We start from the raw sequence: 16,768 nt of genomic DNA on the forward strand, positions 1-16,768 counted from the left end.
TTACTTGCTCTCAAATATTTGACAGCTTAAAAAATATATTTATCAAATTTAAAAAAAACAAACAAAAAAGGTTGTTATAAGTTTATTAACTTTTAAGTATTTTACACAACAGTTAGGTATATAACATAAATACCTTTGGTACTGCTCTTCAGGAGTAATAATTGCACATTATTATACATAAAACTATTTATGTACAAAAATACATAAATACAAAACATGTTCCGATGTGAGGAGTATCAATAGGGCAATCTGATGTAACACACAAATCAAAGCAAACCCAACAAGCGAGAAACTACAGATAACATCAGCGCTAGACATTAATACATTTATTAATATGTGAGGTACATAACATACATGTTTAAATATCATCCATCAAAAAAGTTAATTTTATTGCTTTACATTTAATGAAATTCCAATACTTATTATATCACAGAAATAAAATATAGTGGTTACAAGAAACATATCGGTTTTATAAATACATGTATCAAAATGTCAAAATTCAAAGAAATATCCACTCACCGTTACATATGAGCAGAATATCAACAGTCAAATAAATTAAATACACAAAGTCAGATAATAAAAAATATAAATAAATGATATCAAAGACACAAGAATTACTTCATAGATAAGAATTCTTATCAAGACAATGTACGGGGGTTCATTAATTTCATTAGGAATCCCAGTAGTAATATGATTTCTGGGTGTTTGTTGATTTTTGGATATTTGATACAGTATTTAATTGAACGGAAATGTTATTTACAAAGCAACATTAGAAAATATTTACATGATCAATAACCCACGAGTATCTAAACTTTGTGCCCAGAATATTTTTTTTGTTGTTTTGCTTTATACCGCTACATATAAAAAGACGATTAGTGTAAGGAATGGTTTTTGTTTTTTTTTTTCAATATGTAGTTATAAATCAAGTCAGTAATCTTAACAACCCTCTAACGATCTGCTGCAGTTGTTAAAGCGAAAAACAAATCAAAACACAAGCATATATCACAGGTTCACTAAAGGCATAATAAAAAGACGCGGGCAGAATTAATACACGGCTCGCTAAGTTTTATAATTCACAGTAGATTACAATCACTTAATATTAGGGAGTTTCAGTATATAATTACACAATATGAGATCCTTAACAACACTCTAATATATGGAGAACATATTAAAACGGCTACAGTGAGTATTCGCATCTAGAACAGCAGGTCTGAAGCGTGGGTGCGTATGATTACACGTTGTCGAAGCCCTGGAAGTCGCCCGGCCAGTTCTCTCTCCGCGCCACCCGGTCCGAGCCGGTGCAAGCGAAGAACGCGTCGCCCTCGAAGGGGTCGGACTCCCGAGTGAAGATGTCCACCGAGTCGGACTTCCTGACGTCACGCGGGGGCCTCGTCCGCAGCGGGGCCGGGTCCCCCTCGTCCTCCTCCGCGATGGACGGGGCCCGCGGCGTGAAGTCGTCCTCGAACATGGACCGCGGGGAGACCGAGTCGGAGTCGAACCGGAAACGAGCCGCGGGGGACTCGCCCTCGCGGCGGAGGGACCCGGCTGATAGAGGGGACGCCGTACTGTCCTCCGCCTCGAATAATAACCTGGAATATAAACAGTTTAACCATTAACTTTAGATGTATCTGTGACTGTCTATTCAATATATAAACTCCTCCGAGTCCGGTGTACGCCATCGTATAATATCTAATAGTAACCTGGTTCCTTCCAGAGTGGCGTAAGGAGTCTTCTTCTTCACGCTCGGTACAGGAGTATCTTGGAAATCATTATCAAATGGCGAGGGGTGTTCTCTCTCACGAGGAGAGAAGTCGTTCGAGAACCTGTAATCCCGTGGTCTAGTTCTCGCATCCTCCCTGCGCCGTCGTCTCGGATCCCGTGAATCCCGGACCGGTTCCCTGGCGTCTCGGGATTCACGACCCGAATCCCGTCCAGAATCCCGTGGATCGCGGGAGTCTCGGCCCGACTCCCTGCCGGAGTCCCGCGGGTCTCTCGAATCCCGTCCAGAATCCCGCCCCGAGTCCCGAGATTCCCTGGAATCTCTGATCTCTCTATCCGTCTCTCTCCTTGTACCACCAGCAGACCGTCGTCCGGGCCAGCCGAGAGTACAGCCATATCTGAAGAATAATATTCTTATATTGACTAATGTTATAATAAACATAATCAATTTCATTGAAAGGGATAACTCTGAATAATCAAAGCATATATGTCCTCTGATACATCATTATAGTACAACCTCCTCTCACTGCTGTCCTCCGCCTGCCTCAGTTCATTCCTCCGTCTCCCTCTAGTCTCCCTCCAGCCCAAGGAACCATAGTTTCTTTCTGTTATAGAAATTAATAAAATCTATAATAGTCATAATAAAACTTATATTAAATATATATATATTATAATAATTTAAACTGACTTATCTACATGATGTAACGGTTCACTAATAACACAACACATTCTAGTTTGAGGAAATTTATAAGAACATTATTTACATTTTTTTTTGTATTGTTATCTCATATATATTATTTTTTTAAACTCTGAATTGTAATACCATCTCTCCTCCATCTTTCGTTCCACCGTTCCCTGGGCGAAGATCTCCCTGAACCGCATCCGTCACTGTAACTATGAAAAACGTGAGTTTAGTAAAAATATTAAAATTACTGATCTTTGTGGACCTGGATGACTTGTCCAACCAAACAAGATAAATTTCGTAAATACGTGAGACTATCATTCCAATAGCGAATTTGCTTACTTCATGTGCTTAAGCGTATCAAATAATAATGAATGCATTTCAGTGAACCTTGAATTTGTCTATACCAGAAGTTATATCAACGTGAGGAGATATATGAAGGTAAGAATGGAATGTCAACTACAAAGATTTTAAAGTCCACATATTGAAGTATCAATTATTTATAATGAAAACGTCACAGATAATATAACACAGCATATTAAATTCAACTTCATTAATTTAAAAGTTAATTTGCTTAAAATGAATGTGTATGTTATATCATAACAGATGCTATGAATCTCTTACTCTCCGTCATCATACGAATGTCTTGTCTTCCTATGTCTGTCCATGTCCCTATAGTCCTTAGATCTCTCTCTGCTCCTCGAGTCCCTGTAGTCCCTTTCTCTACTGTAAGTCCTCTCTCTGTTCCAAGACTCCTTTTCTCTTTCTCTACTCCGTCTATCTCTTCTGTCTCTGCCCTCTCTGTGGTCTCTGTGATCTCTTTCTTTGCTGACGTCACGCCTATCTCTCCCACTACCGGAGTCTCTCCTATCTCTCGCAGAGTCCCTGCCATCTCTGTTCAGGTCTCTTTCTCTGCTGCCTCGTTTGTCTCGTTTCTCTTTCTCCCTCCCGCTGCCTGAGTCGAGACACTCTCTTGAACCGGATGAATTGTGCCTGTAATTATTTCGTTTTTCTTCAGTTACGCTACAATGAGATAGAGACATGTCTCGTCTATTGTACTGTACACAACAAAAAGTTGGCTCACTTCTTAGGTACCTTTTCTTATAAGAACCAATTAAAAATTTTTTTGCCCTCTTATACAAGCTTTTACTAACTAAGAGCAGACATAAATATTTTTTCTTTATAAATAATATAAATCTTAAAAACAAGGTCCTTCTTCAATACTAAAAGTTCAATTTTTATACAATAGAATCTCATTTCTTTTTTTTTGATTTATTTCACACAAAAAACTTAATATTTTTTAAATTGAATTACTGGCTTCTTTCTGGCTTACAGATGAAAACTATATGAATGTAATATGTAGCATGAAGTAGTGGGATAAATAGTTATAGATATTCTTTGTTTTATAAGATCCAGTACATCTGACCTAGAGTCCCTTCCCCTGTCCCTATGCGAGGGGGGTCGTGCTAGTCTGGTCGGCGGCTCCTCGTCCCACGGAGACACGTCGCGAGACGATGATGATGTCTGTACTGTAATATTATAATAACGATATCAGGAATACAATTCACATTAAATGACGTTATATTACACTGATTATGATTATAGACAATACTTATTGGAGCTAATTTTTTTATTTAATAGTCTATACCTATGATTCTTTCTTATAAAACTTCCTAACAATCATTATGTAATACATACAGCACGAGAGATGCAACCTTTCAAGTACTATCAAGGTTATTTTAAATATTTCATATCGTTTACATTTTTACTTGGTTTTTAAGATCTTACAGTAGACGCAGTGACTATGTTTATACTACAGCATGTCATGGTAGCCAACAGATGTATCTTACTGATTTTGTTAACAACAAACAAGAGCAGCTTGTAGACCTTACAAGCCTACAAGACTTGCAGCTTGTAGGTCTTAATGGCCCATATTATATAATACTAGGGTTTTAAATACCCGAGGGTCCTCTATTGTGTGTCCGTCTTCTCCTTTGGCGAGGCTCGGACTCCCGCGAATCAGAGGACCAGCCTTCCGTCCAGCCCAGTCTAGTGAGACCACCCACCACCCCCACCACCGCACCTACAAGTCGTACCACACTAATTTCAGGTATTTTATAAAAACAAACAGATTTAAGACATAAAACGTCACATATACGGTAAAATCCATTTAATATTAATATTCTTATGTAATGTTTAAGTCGATTTTACGTCTTCAGGTTATTTGTTGAAGGGATCGTTTCTATCCTTCGTCAGATCCCAGTGTATATGAGACCACGGCGAGGGACATGTGTATGAAAATCAACGAAATGTAATCTTAACAAAATAATACATAATGAATTATAAAAAAATATCAAAAAAAAATTGTTGCGCCTTTTTTCTGTACAATTATTAAAAATGACACGAAAAAGGCGACGTGGTGGTGACTGGTTTAGGTACTGATTAGTGTTTTGAATTTTTCAACTATAAATGAGACACGTTTTTGGTAAAATCAAGATATATAGATAAATATTTTTCAATACCTTTAGTATCCGGCGAGGATCCACTGGCGACGTCACTGATGGAACCCGTCGAAAGTCTCGTTGGTGGTTGTAGATCTCTTACTGGAATCTCTTCTATCGGAGGATCTTCCTTTTTCTCTTCTACTTTCTTCTCTTCCTCCTTCTCCTTCACTATGGGACTCTTCCTGAACGCGTCCTCCACGTTAAAAGACAGCGAACTATTATCGATGCAATCAAAGAAATCTGAGTTATCAAACCCGTCGGACTTCTCGTCAGATTTCTTCCTCTCCTTGGGCGCCTCGGGTGGTATCGATTCGAAGTCTTCCGGCGGCTCCGTTATGGTGATTTCCCTCAAGGCGGCGTACCTGTCGCTGGTGTCCTCTTGTTTGGTGTCCGGCAGCCCGTTGTCCCTGGGTGATACGCTGCGTCTCTGCTGTTCTATCTGCAGGTTCTTCATGACCGTCTTTATATCTTCTATCTTGGCGTCGATGGGTTTCGGGCTGACGGTGTTCCTGAACATGTTGAACGAGTTTATCGTCAGTTCGTCCAAACTCTTCAGCGGACTCTTGTCTAGTTCCTTACGTTCCTCTATCTTCTGTTCCTCGGTCTTGATCAGCTTCTCTATGATGGTCAGTTCACCATCTTCTTGTTTCTCGGGTTCTATCGGGTCTAATATGGATTTCGCCTTCAGCTCCTGCTCCTGTATTTCTCTGAAGGCGGCGTATTTGTCGTAAGTTGGATTGGCTTTCTTATCGAAGTCGTCAAAGTTCGCTACGAAAGTGTCCGCGGAGTCCGACGGCGCGAAGTTGTCTTCGAACTGAGGTCTGAACTGGCTCACCGGCGCTAGAGTTACTAATTTCTCTGATACAGTCGTGGGTATTATTGGCATCACCTTTTCCTTCTCCGGTCTCATCAGCGGTTCCACGTGTATATGCTATGAGGAAAATCAAGCAATCAACAATCTAACATATAGATGTAATTTTAGTAATTTAATAATAAATAAAATAAAACCCACAGCCTTCTCGTTCTCGGAAGCCACATATGATCTCAGATAGTCAGTCAGTTGAGGCAGCGTCATTGAAGACAATGTTTCAGCTGGAACCCGAAGTCTGAAAATTTAGAGTAATATTTCAAAAATATTAATGAGACGATATTTTTAGTATATATATATTGGAAAATAGAAGTGATTAATCAATAATAATCAATCAGTCATTGCACAATGGAAGAATATTTTTTATAGTTTTCAATTCTTTAGGATTTAGGAACAGGTATTCCTTTCCAAATTCCTCTAAAATTTTCTTATTTATGTAACTGAAGTGAGAGAAGTAAGAGATTGTTATATTTAATTGAGGCGGATGATTTTTCGAGTTCCTTTTTTGTACAAAAATAAGACAAAACTTTAATAATGTGTATTAAATAAAACTAAAAAAAACACACATGAGAACATATTAATTGAAATAAAATTCACTCATCAATATTGACAGATACAACCAAAATAGGTCTTATTAGGTGACGAAGCTAGTAGTGAATTTTTTGATATGACATCACTGAAATAAAAAAAAAATATTTCCTATTCTAATATCATTTCTTAGCAGACTTTTTATTCCTACCTACATTCCCAGTAAAACCATCACTACAGGTTATGTAATATAGAAACATGTTCACCGAGCGGCCAGGTCGTCCATGGTGAGTGTCAAGAGCTGGCTGAGTGTGATGTCAAGTCTACGAGCCGCGGGCAGGGGAGGCGGCGCCGGGGACAGGTACTCGTCCTCCGAGCTCGTCGCCAGGGACGACTGCCGCGGCTTAGTGCTGCGGTCAGCCTACCGTCACATAGATAGTATTTATATTGAACCTTAATGTTTGTTTTATTAGTAAGCCGGACCCATTGAGCTGTTATCACAAATTATGCTTGAGATTTTATTGAACATTTTACTGTCACAGATTACATGTCAAGATGTAGCAGCAATGTTTAATGAGACGGAAATATATATGGATATACCACTCGTAAGAGACAAAATATTAGATCTTACCTACTCATAAACTGAAAAAATCCTAAATGGTTCTGGGAAGTGGCAATATATGAGGGTAGGACGGAAGGTTGTATATGATAATGGATATTTGCATACACGTGTTACCTACCAATGGTTCCTTCTTCCTAGCGGGTTTTGGCAGGGGCGGTGTGTCGTCATCATGTTCGTGGGGGGGCCGGGGCGGGGCGGGGGCAGCGTCGGTCTTCTTGGGGGGGAGCGGGGGAGGGGGGGATGCACCCTCACCACTAATACGACCAGGCGTCGGTCGCTGGCGTATCGTGCTTGTGTCCGTGTTCTATATCGTGGTAAGTAAATAAGTAAGTAGTTATAAGGAATAATATGTTACATGCCTTTTATGGAATTTAGAACGCACTTTAGTCATGGCAATTAATGATTAGCTTTCGTATTATTATGCGCTTGGTTTCTCTTAATTAGGAACTATAGAATAGAACTAAGTATTTATCATATTATATGGATATATAAAAACTTGCCAAGCCACCGTACGCGCGTTATCGTTTAAGGTCAAGCTTGTACCTGTCTGGTTAGTCTCGGGGATTTGGGCGTGGGTTCCGGCGGTAGAGACACTTGGAGCGGTCCATTGAACACGTTCTTATCCACGTCCAGACTGTCTTTGTCAAGTATTGATTCCTTGGCCCTATTCTTCGGCTCCTCCATCCTCAGGGTGCTGATCTTAGGGAATTCAGCCATGGTGGTGAAGGGATCGTCCTTGAACGTGTCTGAGAAGGGGTCCGTGTTATCAAAGGGATCCGTCTCGGCGAACGGATCCGATGTAAAGAAGTTCGGTGAGAAGGTCTGCTGAGTCGGTTTCGCTACCGCGACCGTGCCTCCTGAGTGACGAGTCAGTGACGTCATCGTGGTGGGCGGCCCGTAATCCGATTTCTCTACCGGCAAGATATCTGATAGAAGGGAATGCGTCGTCGGTACGAGGTCTTTGAGCACTTTCTTTGGTGGATTTTTGAGCTCCTGAAAGAAGAGTTTTTTGTCAACGTAAGGTTTACTCCGTCCGGTGCCCAGTGGGTCGAGGTCCGTGAACACGTCGTAGCCACCACCACGCACCTGCAACAGCCACCATTACAACCACTACACACACCATACCATGACGCAACACCGGACCTATGCTACACAGATTTTCTACTGAAGTTAGGTTAGGTTCAAAGACTGTTAGATTAGCTTCCGAGCTATATATACTCTAATACAGCGCTTCAATGAGTGTGTTAAAGCTTACTAGCGCTACAATGACCGTCACCTATTAAATGTTAATGCGTCTATCTAGCGTTGTTGGGATGGGTGAGAGATATGGATCGTTATATAGCTGATGATAAACGCAAAACTGTAAATTAAATTTACCTTTATATCGTGTAAATATCTTCGCGTCAACAAACATACTGTTAAATCCGTACTTTAACTGGCATCTAAGTCTTGGACGGATAAATGTCATCAGGTTTTTATATATTAGATGTTATCATTACATACCATGGTGGTTTTAGGCTCCCTCAGATCAGGCAGTTCTGGTATTTCCATATCCGGTAAGTCTATCTTGGGCTCGATGTCGGAGGTCAGATCGAAGCTCGGCTTGCTGGGGGAAAATGGTGCTCGGGGGGGAGCACGGCCTCGAGGAGGAGGAGGCAGTAAGCCCTTCTGGAGATAACGATTAAGATACCATCAAATGCCACGAATTTCCATGTATTTATTGTAAATAAATACAAAGCACGTGAAGCTTACCTGAGCTGGTACAATAAAGGAGTCACCGAAAGGATCTGTACTAGGTGTGAGTCCTTCAACTTGAGTGAGACCACGTCTTAGTGAACATAGTTCTTGCTCCAAGTCTACCAGCTCCGCCACTCCTCCTTCCGGACCCTCGGTCTTAGCGCTCTCCCCGGATGGAACGCTCTGAATGTGAATAAGGTTCTTTTTCAACCGATCCTTGTTAAATAAACTATCTCGACGCGAACGATAACCCGAAGCTACAAACAAGCAATAGTTTAAATCAAACACGACGGAACCTACACGACAACTTGCTTTAGATTCGTTTTCATCGAGCGCATTCTCAAATCTCACGTATTTTTGTTTACAGAAACATCTCAACCGTCGTATTTGCCGCCTGTCTCTCATCTTACTTTGACCGACATTGAGCGACTGCTGTGGTCGGTCGTGGTATGCAGCTGTTTGTTTTAGTCGTGCCGATTGAATTCTTCAATCCTATTGTTCGTGAAGTTAATTCGTTGAAACTAAAGCCGTTGCTGTTCGCTAAATAAAACAAGTAACGTTTGTAGAGTAAATATTTTGTATTACGTACAAAATTAAGACAACGCTTACGTGAAGGTGTTAGACGTTTCAAGCGAGACATTTTTAGGATTAACCGTAACGAGGTCTTCATAAGTCTAACTTTTCTATCGAACCCAAATCTAACTTTGGCCCACTGCAGACATATTTGATGAATATTTTACTTAACATGGATCGATAACATACCACGATGATATAAATGTCTTTGTAGAAACGAATTTTAAAATCTTAAGCCCTTCAATGAGCAGATAAAGTAATTTTGATCCGTTTATCTAGAAAACGACTGATACATTTGTCATATAAACCATGAAAAAATGTCTATGAAGCTAGTTTTCTTGTTAATTTCTTCACCACACCTTGGCTTTATCTGTGGCAGTGACGGCGGCATGTCTAGCGAGACTGCTAACCGTCTTCCCCTCGAGCTGTTGCTTCGCCATTTCCACTTCCTTCTTCTTCAATTCGAAAACCACTTGAAAGAGATCCCTCATCGCTATAACTACCTGAAATATGTTAACATAAAAAAATCGTATTAAATTCTTTACTGGTTTTGTCCGCGACTTCTTCCGCATTGTCTTCATCGTATTCATAGACAAATGAATAATTTTTACTCAATATAATAAAAATGTTAACCTCTGTGATCGATCTATCACGCGAGTTCATGCTACATAAGACTGCTATAATTTTTTTCCCTATAAATTACACATAGTGAAGGGATAAATTACCCAATATATGTTATTCAGGGGCGCAAACATTATTATTATTGGGAAGTTACATCAAAATCTGTTCAGTATATTTCAATTCCCCGAGAACTTTCGCATTTATAATATAATAGCATAGTAAGATTATTCCCGATCATAAATATGTCCGTTGTAATTGAGATTATCCTCACAATTGGGCATATCCCTTCTATTTATGGAATGTCTCGTTACAATGTCATTTCGTTTCACACTTTGTTAAACAAACTGAAATGACATTGTAAAAACAACGACTTCTTAATATGACGAGAATTAATTAATTTTAATTGTGATATCTATACGTAAGAAACACGAGGTCACGTTTCCATGGTTTATTGTTTTGTAGGCTTTTACTGGTGGGCAGCGTTAAATGTCAACGACTTTATTTTTACTTACCGTTAGTAGGTAGGTAGTTAGGCTATTTCAAATAATAACTTTAAAAAAAAAAAAAGTTCAGTTAATCTTTTTTAACGCGCGAAAAAGGAAAAATAGATAATTATAAAGAAATAAGGAATGAAAGACTAAATTAAAGTGAGTTTTTTTTTGAAGTCTAATAATAATAGTATTCCATACTTGACTAGCAGCTTTATCAGTCTTGATGCCGAAGAATCTGTGTCCAGTGTCTGGTGATCCGAAGATATATCCGAAGGCCCGGGAGTCTGTCATGTCCTGGGCTATGAAGGATATCTTGTGGACTGGGTGATGATACAGAGAATCCTGGAAGAGATTTTTGCGGAGAGAAAATATTTATACAATGATTTTGTACTGAATGCTGCGTTTCTGCCCCAATGCGGTTCTGGGATCCTTTAAATGTCCTATGCCATGAGACAAAAAACTGATAATTGTTACATTAAACATTAAGAATTAATGCAAAATCAGTATTATGGCGTCACTCTGTATTGATTACTTTAACAACACCATGAGTGCCATTTTTGCCGCACCTCAAATAACCAGGCGTTGCTAATCAGTGAAGACCATCCCAATTGCAATATTTTACAATAAAATTAATGTACCCAGACAATGAATAGGATACAGACTGAGTTAATATACTTATTACATATAAATGGTACAAAATAGTAATAGACAATAGAACTTCCTTAGAGACATTACAAACCATAAAACTATATACAATAATCAATATACAAATATTGATCGCACATTAAATTTATTACCTACATTGAATGTATCGGTGCTCCGAGAGGTTAGAGGGATAGTAATACAAAATGCATTAACTATGTTCATGAGATCATTGTAAAATAAATATAATAAAGAAAATTAAACATTGCTATTAAAATATGTAGGACTCTCGCCTTCAGAGCAGTAGGCTATAATTTATCTGTAGTTGATATATGTATATATATTTTAGAACAGCACAGCTCACAGCAAGATTAAAATATTTACGGGACAGCAGTAACTTCCTTATAAATTCACACTTAATAGACTCCCGTAGTATGTCTCGTAATACGGTTTGGGAGTATGGGAGTTTGTGGAAACATCCAAAAATGAAAAAACCAGGTCATATTGAATTGCAAAAAGATTAAATGGACTAACTTATACCTAGCGGGGCAGACAAAAACAATGTATTAACACTAACATTAAATCTTTCCAGTTTAAATTAAGTTCGTGGAACTTCTAGAAATCATCCTTTACAATGGTGGGATTCCGGATTTAATAAAACAAACTCACTCCAGTCTTATCATCACGCAGTCTTAGCCCGTCGATAGCAACGTGTACTTGTATCCTCTGCTTGTGCTCCCCGGCGGCTCTGATGGCCATCTTGAGGTCAGCCAGCGCTTCCTGGCACATCCTGTCCCCCCTCGCTTCCGGTACCTCGAGAACTCCGATCAATTTTGCCCGAAAAGAGACCCCCTCACCCAGAAATCGACCCGGCTCGTTCTTATCTGCGAGAGGTTCATATATGACTATAGAATGGGTTAGCATGTTCTCAAACACATATGTATTTAGCTTTAAGAAACGAAAAACATAAAATTGATATCGAACGATTACGTGGTCATAAACCTAACATTCATAAGAATAATTTAGTATACTGACGGGTTTATAAGGACAATTTGATATAATAGTAAGTACAGAAAAAACCTCAACCAATTCACAATGAAAATTAAAGTATGTTATTTTGTTTGTACGTTGTAGTGAATGCGTAAGTTATTTTGTTTTGTATTAGCGTTCATAATCCGGATGATAAGTTAATTAATTTCTGGCAAACTCAGCGCATAAATATCCCAATGTTGGCACTGAAATCGCGTTAAAGTTTACGACTCTTAGTAAGATGCCAATAGTTCTGTACCATAGCTTCGTATTTACAATCTGTCAAAAAAGCATTCACCCTATTACTTTTAATCAATTAAGTATATTTTGGCCTCACACAAAACACTATGGAAATAAGAAATATTTTCAAGAATGTAAACAGGTTATCTGTTGAAGCAGAAAGTATTCCAACACTAACAATCAGCGGTGCCATAATAACAAACAAAATAATTTTGTATCAGCAATAATGCACTGAGAATTCGGCGCAGTCCAGTACCACAATAACAAACAAAAATATTTAGCATTACCGATCCCAAATGACAGTTTTATTAATTGAAATAAAAGTGTGCACTGAGCGACCTATTTGGTTCCCTGCTTACATTGCATCAGTTACTATTTAATTAAATTTCCTGTTTTTAAATTAAGAATCTCCTTGGGAAGCGTTTTGTTTAGTCTAAACTCTATTCTATTACAGTTGATACATGAAAAGATTTGTTATATTATCCAGAAGAATGTATTGTATACATATATGTATCAATTAATTCACTCCCGTTCAGGTTACAGTGGGATAGAGCTGGTGTATTTAAAGGGTTTCGTAAGCATAGGGTATCGTTTAACAGCCATTATTTAATTAAACGTATATCAACCTCCTTTCAGTAAAATTCTTCCGCCAGGATTATTTTTATATAAATGTCATTATCGATACATTAGTCTATTGTATCCATATAAAAAAAAAAAACAATCAAAATTGTAACATAATATTTGAATGTCCTGACCTGACACTAAGGTAAAATTATCTTTCATATTTTGCCTTTAACAGTGAAATAATTATGTTTAGATTTTAATTCTTTTTTTGAATTCGCTGAAAATACTAGCCACTATTTTTTTTTATTTGTATATATTTATTATGTATTTTATTGAGAAAACATAATAAGCAAACGGTCCGCTCGTTGCTGATTTGTAAATTTGGATAAATTTTTAAGCCGGATTCTTTCAGCGTTTTGGTAGAATTTTTTTTTTACATGTTGATATTATAAAGGAATCTCGGTAAATAAAAGTTATCTTGCCAAACATTAAAATATATTAAATTTAACAAGACGTAATTATTTGCGTTTCGATTTTATTGAGATAACAGAGAATCCAACTTCCAAATATTTTTTTATTTGTTATTAATCTCTAGCGGAATTCGTTACTATGTACATAAGATTTGTTTCGAAATTCTCCTCCGTTAAGAATATATTTATTAAAGTTTCGTTGGTACATATTTTTGATAATGTCGGCGTTACGTTCTGAGTTCTGATAACGAGAATGAAAATAGATATTCTGATAAATTGAATTACTCAGATGAGTATATCATTAGCAGATTCAAAGTGAAAGCCGATATCATTATTCCCTATAATACACATAATACAGATTTACGCGTGACTCCTCCGACCTCCACGCTTACCAGAAGACTCATCTTCATAATTAGCGTTTCCAGTTTACAATCCACAAAGCTTCGTTAATCCTGCAATGAGCGAGGATTTATAAATGAAACTGGAAACGCTCGGTATTTAGTCTGTATACGTAAAACTCGTGGTAAAGGTACAGCAGAGGCCGACATAAACTATAAATAAGCACACAATAACACGGTATTAAGACGTCATCATATATAATCTTACAACAAACTTACCACACCTGAGTAGTTAGAGAAAAAAAATATATATATATATATATATATAAAAATATTCAGAAAAAGAAACGTCTAGAGCATAAGAGGGTTGCCGTGGCTGATCTACCCAAGTGGTGTGGAGCGTGAGAGGCTATGTGGACTACTCAGTACTCACCGAAGTGGCGCAGGAGGTGCTGGAAATGACACACCTGCATTATTCCCAACAAAACCTCAAAAGTTAGCTACTCCCGCCGCGACACCGCTCCAACGCCTCGGACCAAAACACCCTCTGTTTAAAACCAGGGTTCACTAATTACGACATGGGACTAGCTCACAGCTGGCAGCGGGTGACAGTTAGTGATCATGGCCGGACCGTGCATGTTATAACCAAAATCAACTCAAATAATACAGCTCAAGCGAGGGTGCCTTAACCGGATCGCATACAGTACTAACTAATACACCGAATAATATGAATCAGACCAATAGCGTCTTACAACTGTAACTCACATTTGCAAGGGCTGGTTTTCTTACGAAGGGTTTGCATTGGAAAGTCAGTCGGTAGCTTGTGATTGAACATCGGGATCACGCCTTAGCTCTGATAACACATGAAAGTTAATTATAATCACAACACGGACGCGATTGCATCTATATACTGTGGGTCACGACTCAGATCCAATACACCGCTCGCAGTGTTATTGATTTTCGCGGTGCCATCTCCGTTGCGAGAACACAGGAGCTGTGGCGCGACGTATTAATTCGTATCTGTATAATACGACATAGAGTACGCTATAAGATAACGATTGTAGGCAGCGAATAGGACATTACTGTTTATAATAGTTCAGTTCCGAACGGTTCTCGTCCGTGGCCACATGAGCGCATTGCCGCACCGCCCCACTGTGACAGGCCGTGTAGCGACGAGGGGTGGAGGGGTGCGCACACTCGCTATACAACCCTTGATCAATATTCGTAGCGATCTCAACTTCATAAAACTTTTATGATACCCCGTCAATGAGAATGCTACGTTTGTATCTGTATACAATATACAAAATCTGTATTTTACGTAATTTAGAAAGAACGTTTATTTTTTTTTAAAGAAATTATGATTCAAGCAAAACTAATAATGAATAAAACGAACTAATCGCGAAGATTTTACTTTAATTTTTTTTTATATCATAATTAAATTTCAGTGTCTTTATTATTTTGACATTATTTAATTATCATATTTTTATGCGATGACGTCATCCACCCAGGAATTGTTGAACATTATGCTTATACAATATTTTTATTTATTTAGCTAATTATTTATTTTGATAACATGACCCGACATGGCATATTGACAAACAATTAGACAGATTTATTTATTTTATATGATAATAATAGCTATATCATCAACATATTCTGTATCACTGGTGTCAATAACGGATAGGAAAACATATGCAACCTATTCCTTGCACTTAATACTTTTAAGGTTAAACTCGTTTTAGAAATAAAAAAAAAATACCTTACTCCCAATACGTACAATATAACATGCAAAAAAATATTATACAAAAGAAAATCACCGTTAGAAGCGTACGCAAACATATTTCCCTCTAAATATGTAATTAATTTAAAAACAGAAATGCTATTAGTATTATTTTTAATTATAACATGCAGGTCAAGGATTCCATAAAAATAAAGCTTCGTGTGTGCTCCGGTGTCAATACAACAACTTTAATCTTATGACATTAAACTGTTTTAAAATTTAATAATTATTAAATGGAATAAATATGTCTAATGGACTGTAATCATTAATCAGTCTTAATAAGAAGTTTAGTCTGAGACTAAACTTCGTCTCAGAATTGGCTTTGACTACTTCTTTATTGTAAGATTTAAAAATATCATATAGAAATAGACTAAACTTCTTCTCAGAATTGGCTTTGACAACTTCCTTATTTTAAGATTTAAAAATATCATATAGAAATAATTAAATGGTTTACAAAAATATTTATCATACAATTTCAATAAATTTAATTTTATGCTCCAATAATAATGAGAATGTGTTAAAATTTAAAAGAATGTTACAACAAAGAGTTTTAATGAATTCACACAAAGAAAATTTAAAAATGTTTTCATTGCTTTAAAAAAAAAAACAATCAATCTAATATTCTTTTATGTATAAAAAATAAATCTTATATATGAACTCATTTAAAGATTAATTGTTTAGTATAACATTACAAATTAGCAAACTTTTACCTTGGCATACAAAATACTATTGTTGCTATCAACCAGAATACAAGGTCTTGGAAGACAGAGCAAAATTAATTTGCAATGTCTTTAAGGACAATATCTATGAATTTAAAAAGTACACTACAAATTTAAGTATGTTAATAATGAAATTACTCACATATCTTTACAGCCATTACAACTTGAATCAAGGATCCAAGGTATTGGAAACGAGTTTAAGAATCTTCTTTATATTCGCAAATATTATTTTTAATTATAAATAAATATTTTATGAATAAATTCTCATGAATTATTACACTTTCTATTTATTTCCAATTACGAGATATCTGTTTCCAGTATGTGAACATAATATTTAAATCTGGATGCCGGAGTTAATATAAACTTAAAGAACAATAACCCCAGTACGTTACGGCCTTCTCCTTTGACATCGAAAAATGTAAATAATGATTTGACATTACAACTGACAGCTGTTGCAGCCATTCCAGATAACGCAAATGTGTATTGTACGTTTAATAATTATTAAATACGTAGAAGTCTAAAAGCAATGACCTTTTATCTTTGATAACATCGATTATTCCAAAACGTCAATTAATTATAATAAATAAAATTATTTCAAATATTTTTTTATATCCGACTACCATTCAATGCCATGACGATGA

General features: G+C 37.1%; 1 protein-coding gene across 8 annotated transcripts; it reads right to left on the bottom strand.

Annotated features, from left to right (window-relative positions):
- Positions 1–66: 66 nt before the first annotated feature.
- LOC116771959 (protein disabled) lies at positions 67–16,526 on the bottom strand. 8 transcript variants are annotated; one of them, XM_061528165.1, is made up of 19 exons: positions 16,270–16,526; positions 14,062–14,175; positions 11,657–11,871; positions 10,544–10,687; positions 9,593–9,736; positions 8,676–8,843; positions 8,427–8,591; positions 7,467–8,009; positions 7,042–7,227; positions 6,568–6,722; positions 5,918–6,011; positions 4,924–5,836; positions 4,362–4,484; positions 3,828–3,930; positions 3,026–3,394; positions 2,543–2,613; positions 2,237–2,324; positions 1,701–2,117; positions 67–1,589 (listed from the first exon to the last, which is right to left on the bottom strand). In XM_061528165.1, exons 2-19 carry the CDS (start codon positions 14,099–14,101, stop codon positions 1,232–1,234), a joined length of 4,296 nt encoding a protein of 1,431 aa, XP_061384149.1. In that variant the 5' UTR covers positions 14,102–14,175; positions 16,270–16,526; the 3' UTR covers positions 67–1,231. The 8 variants fall into 8 exon arrangements, with proteins under 8 accessions (XP_061384149.1, XP_061384147.1, XP_061384145.1 ...); XM_061528163.1 differs by lacking the exon at positions 14,062–14,175 and adding an exon at positions 14,394–14,481; XM_061528161.1 differs by lacking the exon at positions 14,062–14,175 and adding an exon at positions 14,394–14,481 and having other exon boundaries at positions 11,657–11,892.
- Between the last annotated feature and the right edge of the window lie 242 nt (positions 16,527–16,768).

Source organism: Danaus plexippus, assembly GCF_018135715.1.
Source record: "Danaus plexippus chromosome 16 unlocalized genomic scaffold, MEX_DaPlex mxdp_23, whole genome shotgun sequence".
NCBI classification, from domain to species: domain Eukaryota; kingdom Metazoa; phylum Arthropoda; class Insecta; order Lepidoptera; family Nymphalidae; genus Danaus; species Danaus plexippus.